Genomic DNA, 13,267 nt, shown 5'->3' with positions numbered 1-13,267 from the left:
TCCACTTTTCAGAAAAGGATCTCTTCTACTATTTCCTTACACGTGTGTCTGTGTGTGTCTGTGCGCATGTATGTGCAGGTGCATGTGGGAGCCTGAAGAGTCCAGAAGTCGCATTGGATCCCCTGGAGCTGGAGTTCAGGTGGCTGTGAGCTGTGAGCCAAATTCCAATCCTCTATAAGAGCAGCACATGCTCTTAACACTTTGAGAGGGCTATTTCTCCAGCCCCTGATTTCTGTAATATGAGATCCCTCTGCCTAGGGAATGAAGCTGCCTACAGTGGACTACATCTTCTCACATCAACTAACATAAGCAAGACAAACCCCACAGGCCAACCTGATCTAGGCAATTCTTCATTGAGACTCCTTTCTAAGCGATTCTAGGTGGTGTCAAGGGAACAATTAAAACTAAGTATCACGGGGAACCTGAAGCCTGGAGTTATGTGACTGAACTAGCATTGAATGTACAATAGTTTGTAATAGTCTGAATTTGAACCCACATGTTCTGGTTCCTAACCATTCTCAATATTCCTACTCTACAATTAATGTAGCTTTAATCAGGCATTTACTGCTGTTTTTATAGCTTTTGAGAGCCATGTTGTCACCTTCAAGTGTGGGGAAGGTGTTTTGAGATCATCTGACATTCCCTTTCCTAATGAACAGAGCCACAGATATGCCTGTAGTCTATACAGACTTAAACTCACATCTGTAACCCTCCTTATTGTGCCAGAAGCTATCAGCGTGGCTTCACTTTTTTCCCCAAGCAAATCTGCAGAGATTTTGTCTTCCCCCTCCTCTGCTTGCTTTTTGTCTTTTTCTGACTTAGGAGGATTCCTTTTTGAGGAAGCCTGGAGGAAGTTGCCTGTAATTTTTATTTATCCCAGTAGGTGGCACTAGAAACCAGCTAGAGAACCCGCTTTGCAACACCAGACACCAGCTTCTTTTAAGATGCAGAATGAATAAAAGCAGATGCAATGGAAATATATTTTTTCTTCATTTGCTTGCCTTTCCCCCCTCCCTCGTCTGCTGAGAGTATGTTCTAATCAAACCATATCTTTCTGAAAAGCTAGAGGTTTAGACAGAAAATCCATTCCACAATCTTCGTCTTCTGTGTGGACACCAAGAACTTACCCACATCTATATTGGTAGTGTGAAAAGCCCTGCTGGAGTTGGGGCATGAGACCTGAAAAATATTAAAGGCAGGTGCTCATGAATGAAGTGTGTCTGAGCCGGCTTAGCTTATGGGTGTGAAGATGATGTTGTTGCCTGTTGCCTGAATATGCTGTGTTAGCAAATCCTGTCCCTGTTGACCCCTGACTTCCCTCATTGTCATTCCTTGTAGTTTATTAACAGCAGAGTCAGCTTTACAATATGTTCTATATTCTGTCCTCCTTTTCCTTTCATCCCAGAAGAGTGTCAGAATTTTGCCTTAATCTGTGGAGAGGCATCACACGGCCATCTGCCTGCTGCTGTGTGTGTTTCAAGGCAGGCCCTTTATCGGCCTTATCGTTTACACCCATGCCATCTCCCCATTTTACAGATGTGTTCATTGAGGCCCAGAGAGGGTAAGGGACTTGCTCTAGGCCACAAGGCTGTAGAGCTAAGACATTGTCTGCGAGTTAGGGTGGCCTTTAAGCTCGCCCTTTGCATTCTGACAGTCTAGGAACAGCATGGCCTGTTTGGGTTAGAAGTCAAGTCTTCAGACTCAGGGAGAAGGAATTCTATTTCATTATTTTTTATTTCATTCTTGGGGAAGTTCTCAGTTTTGCTGTGATTCGGTAGATTACATGTCAGAAGCTGCGGAGACACCCTGAGACTGTCTTGAGCAGATTTTCTGTGCTGTTTGGAGGTAGGGATGTCTCCAACCAGTGTGTCTCCTGTGTCTGACTGGTTGCTGGGAAAGGCAGAGGTGGGCAGGACTCGGAAGCAAAGTCCACCCCAGTGCAGGCTCTCATCGAAGCTGACTTGGCAGAGGGAAATTTATGGCAAGCAACTGGGTTGTGCCTAAAAGTTTGATGTGATATTTGCGGAAGTGGACATGGGTGTCAAAGGTCTCTGCCCTGCTTGTATTTTACCATTTACCTCCGTGGCAGAGATAGCTTCCAGGTCCTGGACCAGGGTGAGATTATGGGTTTAAATCACTTCAGGGCCTCTGAGATAAAATCCATCATTTTTCTACATGCCGTCATGGATTTATGGGGCCATAAATATCCTCATGCAATTATCATATGCACAGTCTGATCACGTTACTGAAGGCACACACATAAGCAGATGCATTGCTATTTATATAGTAAATGAAACAGAGCAGCGTGCCATAATGACATCGGGCCATACTTCCAATAGATTGGCTAATAAAACTTATGGCTCCAGGGGCAAAAGTTGGAAAGGGAGGCTAATGTCGACCTTGCTTTCCATGGAAGCCTTGTCTTTGGGCTTACATTGCTTTGAATCACCATATGAATTTCACTGAAAAGAAGTCCCTGGCCCTGGCAGCCTGGGTGCTGAGGCACTGGTGTGGATGTTTTGTGTTTGTCTCGGGCTTCACAGTTCTCCAAAAATCTCCCACCTGCTATTTCCCTCCGATCATTTTGTTACACTGCAGCTTACTGTAGGAAGAGAGACATAGAGCCGGGGAAAGGGTGTACGTGGATAATTCTAGGCTTATGCTGCCACAGGCAAGAAGAATACGCAGAATCATGTTGTCTTGAGAAATGGTCTCCACAGGCTGGGCTGGAGCTGTCAGAAGCCTGGCTCTGTATACAGATGCCTCTGACTTCAGTCTATGCCTTCCCTTGGCCCTCTTCAGCTGCCCAGTCAAGCCTTCGGACGGATCTCAGAGCTCTTGCTGGTCGAAGTACGATGTGACCACAGATAAGGGCCAAAACCCAAATCATGACCTTTTAAGAATAAGGAAGGTCTCTGGAGTAAATACAGACTTCTGCTCCCAGAGAATCCCAGCACTGCATACATGGTGTGAAATAAATCCATTTTGTAGCTGAGAATCTGAGAGGCCCTGCAGCTCATTAGCTCAGGTCTCTGGGGTCACTGGTGATCTCCCTCTCCCCCTCCCCTCCCCCTCCCTTCCCTTCCCCCTCCCTCTTTCTTCCTCCCCCTCCCCCCATGGCTTATTATAGGACTGTGCGTCTAGATCAGTCACCTGTGGGGGACCAAGGACCATGTTGAATCTCACACAGCCAACTTTAGAGGCAGCCTCTACACGTTGGCCATTTCTTGTGCAAGAAGGAAGCGAAATGGATTCAATGAAAAGGATTTAGATCTACAAATTTGGCATATCATTCCCCCATTATAACAAAGGCTTAGTTATCAATGATAGTGCAGTCAGTCTCCTCATAACTCCCAGCGGTCAGGCACTGTGCTATGTTCTCCTGGTGTGGCCATTGACTTCGTGTTCGAGGACAAACACAGGAGCAGTAGCTGAGTGTGTGTTTCCACCTTCGCCATCTTGAGGTTTTACTTCCTTCACTGGGAAAACCCCCTTTCAGAGAGATGAGAGTGTACACAAGACAAGAGGAGCGAAGCATGCGGCCGGGTTCCGTACGTGCGTGTTGAATGACTGAGTGACTCACACCATCACCCTAAGGCACCTTTCTCTTCTCTCTCAGTTTATCCTTTGCTTCAGCTTCTACCAGTGGGAGCCCATGACCTACGGCTCTTACCGCTACCCTAACTGGTCCATGGTGCTTGGATGGCTGATGCTCGCCTGCTCCGTTATCTGGATCCCAATAATGTTCGTGATAAAAATGTATCTGGCTCCCGGGAGATTTATTGAGGTAATTCTATTGGCTCCTTTCCCCCTGCTAGCCTCTCCCAAGGGAGAGATCCTAAAAGCTCTATGCATTAAAAACAAAAGATCCGGTAAACATATTCAAGAAGGATACTGGGTGAGTAAGTCATCCCAGTCGTCACTGATTCTATTAAACTCATTTTAATTATATATTATTCCTGTAGTGGAGGAGCCCAGCCAATCATCAGGCTGAGTGAGCTGTTATTGTGCTGTTCCTCACAGTGGTGGCAGCCTTGGGACGAGCAATCTGAATGTCTCCTCTTCCCCAGAGCTCCCATCCCCTCCTCCTCAGCCACTATCTACATCTTGGAATTAATTTTTTAACACAGGGGTCTCCTCTCCTGGTGTCCCTCTGCCTCCAAGCTTCCTCCCTCCTAAATGTTGATTGCCATTAGACTTAAAGTCACCACTGCTCCCTTTGTTCCTGAGTGAAGGATGTCTGATTAAACATTTGATGACTCTCAACATGTTCTATGCAGTCCAGGGCATGGCTAGCGTGAGGGGAGACTTGCTTTCCCTTACCAACTGTCATATTTAACTTTCTGTTGCTGCAATAAAATCATGACCAGAAGCAGCTTAGGGAGGAAAGGGCCTATTTCATCTCAATATTGCCCAGTCACAATCTTCCCTGAGGGAAGGAAGTCAGGGTAGGAGCTCAAGGCAGGAACCTAGAGACAGAAGCTGAAGCAGAGATCATGGAGAGGACTACTTCCTGGCTTGTTCCTCCTGGCTTGCTCAGTTTGTTTTCTTATGTAAATTGAAGCCATCTGCCCAGAGGTGGCACTGTCACCATGGGCTGGGCCCTCCCACATTAATCATTAATTAAGATAATGCCCCCACGGACTTGCCTACGGGCTCATCTGACGGAGGCGATTCCTCAGTTGCCGTTGCCTCTTTCTAGATGACTGTACCTGGCTAAGCTCACTAGCACACCACTCAGTTCTGATCAGAGCTCAGGGGACTTTTCCATAGAGACAATGGGACTGCCACCACTGAGGAGCCACCCAGCTTTTGTTACTCATGAGAAGTCACTTGTTCAAGTGTACCTGTAATTCTAGCACTTGGGAAGTAGAAGCAGGAAGATCAAGAGTTCAAGGCTATCCTTAGCTCTGTGTGAACTTTAGACTACCCTGGGTTATAGGAGATCCTGTCTCCAAGGAAAAAGAAATGGTCATTTGTCCAGCTGGGCTGAGAATGAATGACCTCTGCCTGCATCCTGAAGGCATCTGGACCTCCATGAGCCCTGGGGTCTGATCTAGAGGCGCCCTGGGAGCTTGTCACAAATGCAGACAGCCAGGTTCTCTCAACTGCACGTAGCTCAGGGGAATGGAGCTTGGCCTCATCTTCTAGTGATTTGGTTGCGTGTTCAGATTTGGGAAGCACTGAGCCCAACACAAAGAAATACTTGTTCACTGGGGTGGAGAATGGCTGTGTGGGGTCTGCTCTTGGGCAGCTAGATTGACATGAAGAAGAGGCTGGTGGGGAGAGACAGGGCAGGGGCAAGGGTGAGGCCAGCACACAACACAAGTGTTCACTTGGTGTGGGTCAGCAGGTGGCCTTTGTTTCCACTGACCCCCGAATGACAGTGAGTCTTCATGTTGAAGATGTATTCTGGTTTGCATCCCTAGAGAATTCTGTTTATTATTCTCTGGTGCAAAGCAGTTCTGGCCCAGCCTACCCCCAGCGTACCACTCTTCTTAGCCACCTTCCTACCAGAGGTCACGGGAATCTCTTTCCCTAATCAGAACCTGCTGTAACCTCGGCTGCTGTTGCAGCCTAAAATTCTCTAGACTGATGGGGTTGGCCGTACAAATTTATTATGGTTAATTTGGGACACAAAGGTTGCAAGCTGGTGATTAAAGGGGCATTAAACTAACAGCTATAAGAGCCAGATTTCCCCTTAATAGGTAATAAACATATAATTATTCCCTCTTATACAGTCGGAAATAAGTTTTTTTCTCTATATGTTTCTATCAGATTTTATTTTCATTAATAATTTCAGTCGAAGCTAGAGACACCTCCATTATTTTTAAGCTTACCTACATGAACCTGCACTGCTGACCTGAGTCAGAAATATATATATACACACACATATATGTATATAAATATACGTACATATACACATATGTATATAAATATATACATATAACATATAAAAATATATATGTGTGTGCAAACACACACACACACACACACACTCAACAGACAATTAAAATCTTTGTTCATGCTTGGTGGTGTATTTTTGGGTTTGGCTTTTTTTCTTGGCTATTTATATACTTTTGGAAAATATACTAAACAAAATCCAATTATTTTTGATGTAGCAACCCATCACTGAGACTCCAGAACAAATGTAATTGAGCCCATGGCTTTTGCTGTTTGGGAGCAGAAGTAGGAGCTTTCGAGCTCTCTTTACTTGGTGGGTGGAGATGTATATAATTAAAATCTGGGCCCTTTGTCCTCTACTCATCGTATGCACGGGAAACATGGAGCAATCACAAAGTTGCTTTCAGGGTGATGATTTCAAGAGAACCAAACGGAGTCTTGCTTTTCCTGTTCTTGGCCTGGTTAATAAATGCTGGCTCGTCTCCCTCACTGTGAGGCGAGGGGGAGGGGCTCTTGGCTTCAGTGATGGATCTGAGGCAATGGTACCTAGCCTTTTGGGGATGGCTAGGGGTGCCAAGGGGAGGAAGGCGAATTCATATTGTAACTATGGGTGTCTGCCTTCTTTGCAGAGGCTGAAGTTGGTATGCTCACCACAGCCCGACTGGGGCCCATTCTTAGCTCAGCACCGCGGGGAACGCTACAAGAATATGATCGACCCCTTGGGAACTTCGTCCCTGGGACTCAAGCTGCCCGTGAAGGATTTGGAACTGGGCACTCAGTGCTAGTCCAGTCGTGTGGATGGTCCGGTATTACTCCCGGGCTTCCTCTCTGCCTCCCCTTCACACTTTCCCCAGATTTATTCCCAATTTTCTTCTTTCTCCCCACACTTCGGTTCACAGCTGTGCATGAGAGTGTTCCATAGAAAAGTAGGACATAGCGTAGCATGCCGTAGCGAGAGCCACACAGGCCACTGATAGCGCTGTCTGTCTGTTGTCTGTGCTATCAGTTTCTGGAAGGATTGGCCCCCTGGTCAGGTTTCTTCCTTCATCCTGCAGGATGGGTTGACCAGGTGGATGCTGGCAGGTACGTGGTTGGTTTGGCAGTAGAGAAATTGCGTGTGTCTTCTCATTGCTGGAAGGAGTAGGGCACGGGGAGAACGTAGACTTTCCAGACTCATCAGCACCGTCCAGCTGATCTGGACAACACAGTGATCTCATTCAGAAGCTCGAAGTTCAGGTCAGGTGTGTTTAGCGGGATGGCAGAGCTGGCGATTATTTTGGATGCAGACATGGCTGGTAGATAGACTTGGCCACTGCTGGGTGGTTTGATCTGTGTATTCATTTCCTTTATTTTGACCAAATATACCATGCATTCAGAAGCTTCATTCCTCTATGCTGTGGATCTGAAGGGACTGTCCATTCTCTTGCCATAGCTTTCCCTTCTTCCTTCCTTCCTTCCTTCCTTCCTTCCTTCCTTCCTTCCTTCCTTCCATCTTTTCTTCCTTCCTTCTCTCTTCCTTTCTTCTCTCCCTTCCCTCCTCCCCTCCCTCCTTCTGTAATAATGACACTGAAGAGTTAATGCTCTGGGTCTTCTCTTTCACTCTGCACAAGAAGCCATGCTTTGATTTGCATGTCAGCCTTTGTATCACCGTTGTATCTGCGTGGTGTCTTTGGCACCATGGTTCAGTATCATGTTATGCTGTCTCTTTGCCTCCAAGTCACTTTCTATAAGGTGTAGGTAACCTTATCTTCCAACCTGTTGACAAATGAGACCTACCCCAGTTCTGTCTATATATTATATACACGCGGGACACAAACTCTTAAAAGACACTTTCTCAATTTTTACTCCTTTTTCAGTAACAGTAAATGCCAATTGTGGCCATAGGGAAAATCAGAGACATGAAGAAGTTGGTAAAAAGCAACCCTATAACTCCCCATCCCTGTGGTTGTACATCTTAGGTCACTGTATTTCCAGAGCTTTCTGATAAATACAGCTTAGTTAGGTAGTGAGTAAGCTGATTAAAACTGTAGCTTTTAAGACTGCATTTAGCTTGTTCAATGTCCAGAACTCCCTCTCCACTCTGCTCAATGTAACTGCCCTCCAGTGAGAGCGAGCCCCCTGTCGGCAGAGCCCGGCCAGGCCATACCCTTCAATCCGCTGTGTCCTGAGCGGGCACATACAGTGCTATGTACACATAGTGCTAGTGGTCTTTTCTGTCCTCATAAATATCTTATGAATCACCGCAGAGATGGCAAGTTTAGAGTAGCATAGTCCGGGCTTTTTATTTCTCCCTCTTACAGTATTAATATCACAACCTAAACTCATTTCCTCTAGGGGAGATGGGTTCAATCATTTTCTTATTAGTTTGTCTTCATATAACAGGGTCTCAGGCAAAGTTTTCAGTTCAAATCTTGTATATCGACGTGACATTTTCATCCTGTGCAGCGGCAATGGCACCTCAACAACAGACTTTAATGTATCATTTTAAAACTCTGACTCTTGTTGTGTAAAGTGTCTGAAGTCATTGGATTGAACTCTCCTTTCGTAGGGCAAGTTGCTCACACCACCTGCCAACAGTGATGGGTACTTGTGTTTCCCAGAGTAGCCATGATAGGTTTTAGGGAAGGAAACATGGTGGGTTTTGAACCCCTGGCTCTGGTTTCTTTGCTACCAGGATTTTTTTTTTCTCTCTTTCTCTCTTCTATTTTCTCTTTTCTCCTAGTTTCCCCAAGCTAGGTCTTACTAGGCTGTCAAAGAGATGGAACCTCAGGCTTCCCTGTTTTAGGCAGATGAGCTGTGGACTCAGCTCTTCACTGTCTGCTGTTATCATCTGTTTCCCCAAGAAAGCCACACCGACGAGAGGGCCCATTCCTGCACCAGCATCGCAGGGCAGTGCCGTGACTTGGGTGGTGTGTGTGTGAGTGAGGAGGTCAGTTTGAAAACTCCTGCCGTCATGCCAGTTTGCAGGGTGAAGAAAAGCCCAACGCTCTCCTTCAGCACACATGGGATCTGTGCTTGTGTTGGGATGAATGGCTTCTGGCTTCCTGTTTTCCTATTGACTAGAACTGGGATTGGTGCTGGATGCCAACCCGATTTCTGCTCTGTTTTTGCCTCTGTGATTACAAGAAGGATGTGGGGAGGCCCTTGGACACTGCCAGATGTGAACTGAGTCAACTTGCTTGTCATAGTGATGACCTTATCCATTAGTGTGGGAAGCTACAGCCGTGTCTACAAGGATATATTTAGGAAAGACCTAGAAGCTGCCCCTGAGTATATGTCCATTTTGTTGTTGTTGTTGCTTTGTTTCTCTTTCCCTAGTTAGACTGCTTAGAAGGACAGAGTCAGACAGAAGGTTCCAGGCTTGCCTGGAAACCACTGGCTTTCAAGTTAGTTTTGGCCATTCATTGCCATGTTCAACTTCAAGGTTGGCAGGCAGCAGTGGTGTCTGGGTAGCCTCTGGTCATGGTGTATCTCAGCGGTGTGCCTCCTGGGGATTTGGTTGGGATACTGAGAGCTGATATGTATCCCACGAGATGGATTGTTTTCACGCGACTAAAATGCACAATCAATTGGAAGAAAAAGAGGAGGGAATTCATAGACAATGAGAGCATTGTCATAACTGCCACCTGAGAGTTCTCCCCTGACCATGAAGGAGAAGCAAGGCTACTTTGCAAAAAGGGATCCCTGTGTATACTGGTGGGGAGTTTTCCATCTGTGAGATGATTTCATAATACCACTTTAATAAATCCATTCAGAGAAAAACAAGCCATATGTGAAAAATAGTAACCCCGTAATATCCTTAAAACAGAAAAGCACCATATATTTATTAACTACTCGTGTTGTGGTTTCTTATGCAAACCTTTGTCTAATTGTCTTGCCCACTAGAAACTTCTAATCTCTTTCAAGCTTTTCTTTATTTGTGAACAAGTGTGTCCAATTCTGGTCTTTCCTGGTTGTTGTTTTATCTGCCCCTGTCTATTTCTTTACTGCATGATATCTGTGGTCAACACAAAATCCTAATGACCATTGACGGCTTTGGAGTTTTTGATGTGATTTTAATTTGTGAGAGCTGCATTTGATGTGTCCTTCAGGGACTGGCACTTTAGAAAGAGTGGAATGGAAGGGCCTTTGGTTTGATGAGACTCGGATTGTGTCTATGCTGGCACAGCACTGAGGGGGTCAGGGTTTTGTTTCTCTTCTGTCCTCTGTGTGTGCCTCCGAGCATCTCAGTTCCTTTCTGTCAGCATGGGCTTCCCATGCCTTAAATTGATATTTCGTCTTCGTCTCCTTGGCCGTGGTCATTGTCCTCTTCCCAGAGGCTAGTTCAGTAACTGTTGCTAGATGGATGTGCGATGGCAAGGTCATCTTGCCCGTGGTATTGGATGTGGGTCTGTGACTTGCTTCTTCAAGGCTCTGACATGAGTGAGGGTGTTCTGTATGGTACATTAACATGCAAGGCATGAAGGCCAAGGCCAGCAAGCCAGTTTCCTCTGTCTCATGATGTGTGATGCAGAGCTGGCCTGAGCTTTGGGAGCAAGGCTTCTTGTCTTTCTCTCATTTAGCTGTGCTTGACTAGAAGGACCCCGGTGAAATATGGTCTCGGAGCAGGCTGCCGTAAACTGCCTGCAGAGGAAGGATTTCAGATGGGTGTTCATCACCCCTGAAAAGCAAGCCCAGGCTTGATTAGCTTCAGAGGATGACACTTGCAGGTGACCAGCTACCTTACGGGTGTGTTTGATCATTGGGATGCTGTTTAGATGGCAACTGGGAACGACCGTGTCTCTCATTTGTCTGTGTCTTTTGCACTTTATTACGGACCTATCCAGGAATAGGAGGTTGAGTCTTAAATTGTGTATTTGGATAATGTCCTAGATGCAAGCATCTCATGTGAACAATATTGTTCACGAATAAAGATGTTTCCTAGTCAGGTCCTTATATTTTTTCATTGACTTTACATGAAGAAAATATATTATGTTATAAAATGATGCATCATATATATCTATCTATCATATAGAGTGCTTATTATATACTGTGCATTATTCATTTAAGAAGTCATTACTCTTGAGGCCCTACCTCAAATTTTGTATTTATGTGTACAAATGCAATTTATTGTATTATATATTACATACTGATATAAATTAGAGTTTATCCTAATAATGTATGAGTTCTCAAAACCCCTGAAATAAATGTCAGTATTTAAAACACACTGCTTGCCATTGTGTCTGTTTCAAATCTGTCATTACCATGGTTTCTTCTTTAACAAATGGGCTTCAGGTGGGCTCAGGGTGAGCCTGTGCCATTGTGAGAAGCTTGGCACAGCTGTGGAAAATGGCCCTCCTGGGGAAATGAGGTATCGTTGTATTGTGTAGAAGGAAATATCAATTAAATTGCTATATTTGCAGCCATCAGAACACATCATAGTTTCCTAAATTATTAATTAGCTGAGAGAGACAGAGAGAGAGAGAGAGAGAGAGAGAGAGAGAGACAGAGAGAGAGAGAGAGAATCTGAACAGATCTGAATAGAGAATGAGCTAGATAAATCTCTGTGTGTAGTAAAATTATTATTTTTTTTCCATTTCCAATTTTATTTAACTTTAGCAGCATCTAGATATTCTTGATATGTGCTTGGCTCCAGGCCAAATGAGCCTGGTAGAAAAACCTCCCATGTGACGCTAACAAACAAGTGTTCTCCATCTCTATTTGAGTAGGTGGAGCCCCTGGCTCCCTGTTCCAAGACAGGTTTTGTGCTATGTATGCTTTCCCATCTGACTGCATTAACCTGGACAAAGGCTGTCTTCTGAGCAAGGGGCTCACTTCCTGTCTCTATCTTCTGCTTCAGTGCTAGATGGCTGCAGGATGGCCTGGGCCAGTATCAGTGGGAAGACACAGGTGCTCAAAGAAGATGCTGGGATCCATACACTGAAGTATGGAGTCCATCCTGTGATAAAGCCTTGGCCTAGGGAAGGCCTATGATGGGGTTCACATACACACTTGGAAGAGGCCTGTGACTGTGAGGGTCACACACCTGGGATTGGCCTGTGACTCTGAGGTTCACACATCTGGGAGAGGCCTGTTGCTGTGATGTTTACACACATCTGAGAAAGGCCTGTGGCTGTTAGTTCACATACCTCAGTGAGGGCTGTGGTCCTAAGGTTTATGCAAGTTTAGGATTAGCCACAGAACTGCAGCCAGGAAGTGCACAGCTGTGTTAAGCACACTCAGTTGTGTATCTTACCTCTCAGCCAGGGTGACTTAAATGCTCTGAGGGATAAGAGCTTGGTGCTGGGCCTGTACCTTGCCTCCTTCCTGAGATTGCTACTATTATTTTTGTTGTTTGTTGGGCCCCATTTTGGTCCTGGTTTGGGCTTTGAGGACAACCCGGAGCCTGGCTTGAGTTTTGAGTGAGTCTCAGTCACTTCCATATGGGGTGACTCAGCAAGACCTGTTTGGCCCTGCTTCTGCCCCGCTGATGTAGAGCTTTGCCATTGGCCCTGTCAGTCACTCCGTACACTCCGTCACCCTTCCCTGCCTCCTACATCATTTTATCCCACCAAAAATCCCCCTCCCTATGTTCCGAACTTATATAAGCAAGAGACTGATGCCATAAAGTTGAGTTCTTGCTTCGACAAGACTTCCGACTTGTCATTCCTGCTCAACCCTGGAGAGACCCTGGCAGGACCAGGACCTCTCTCCTCTCTCCTGAACCTGCCAGCAAGGAGCCTGGAGTTGTTGTTGTTGTTGTTGTTGTTATTTAGAACTTTTAATTAAAACGCAAAACCCCATATAGGTAGAATACTAGCAAGAAAGAAGGATGGGTTCTTGTGTCCATTTCTTGGTTTCCATAACTACAGGCCATGCCTAAGCACTCATTCTCACCTGTCAGTCTTACCACCCAAGTAGTGGTGTTCCATGTGGAGACTTCCATACCAGACACAGGCAAGCAAGGATGTGGTTAGAAATCCTCTGTAGAGTCCTATTGCCCTTTGAACAGTTTTTTTCCTGAAAGGGGTTGAGGGTGAGTATGGCAATCCTGGCCCTCTGCCCCACTGGAGTAGAAGGCTTGAATGACATCCGCACTGAGAGTCAGCCACACTTGTTTCTGTCTTTCACCTTATGTGACACCCATGCTGAGAGCCAGTCATACCCCCTCATGTTTTTCACCTTTTTTGTATTTGTTTGATATTGCTATTTTCTTGTCCAGATCTCCAACATCTTAGGCAGTTTTCAATCTTTGTTCTTATAACACTCTCTGTCGATTGGCCTCCATGTCTGCCTTGCAGCCAGAGCCTCAGAATGACACAGTGGTACAGAACTCCAAGCTCACTCACTCTAAGGCTGGCCTTGAGACATGGGTTACTGTACA

General features: G+C 45.6%; 1 protein-coding gene across 1 annotated transcript in view; it reads left to right on the top strand.

The window, feature by feature from the left end:
• Window positions 1–6,689, top strand: part of Slc6a5 (solute carrier family 6 member 5) — a 48,550-nt gene extending 41,861 nt beyond the window's left edge. The window contains exons 15-16 of the mRNA XM_021167225.2: window positions 3,620–3,787; window positions 6,534–6,689. Of these exons, the coding sequence (XP_021022884.1) occupies window positions 3,620–3,787; window positions 6,534–6,689 (324 nt within the window). The remainder of the gene's footprint in view (window positions 1–3,619; window positions 3,788–6,533) is intronic.
• The last annotated feature ends 6,578 nt before the right edge of the window (window positions 6,690–13,267 follow it).

Source organism: Mus caroli, unplaced genomic scaffold (genome assembly GCF_978045245.1).
Source record: "Mus caroli unplaced genomic scaffold, Mus_caroli_1 scaffold_8, whole genome shotgun sequence".
Lineage (NCBI taxonomy): Eukaryota > Metazoa > Chordata > Mammalia > Rodentia > Muridae > Mus > Mus caroli.
This window is presented reverse-complemented; position numbering and strand designations above follow the sequence as displayed.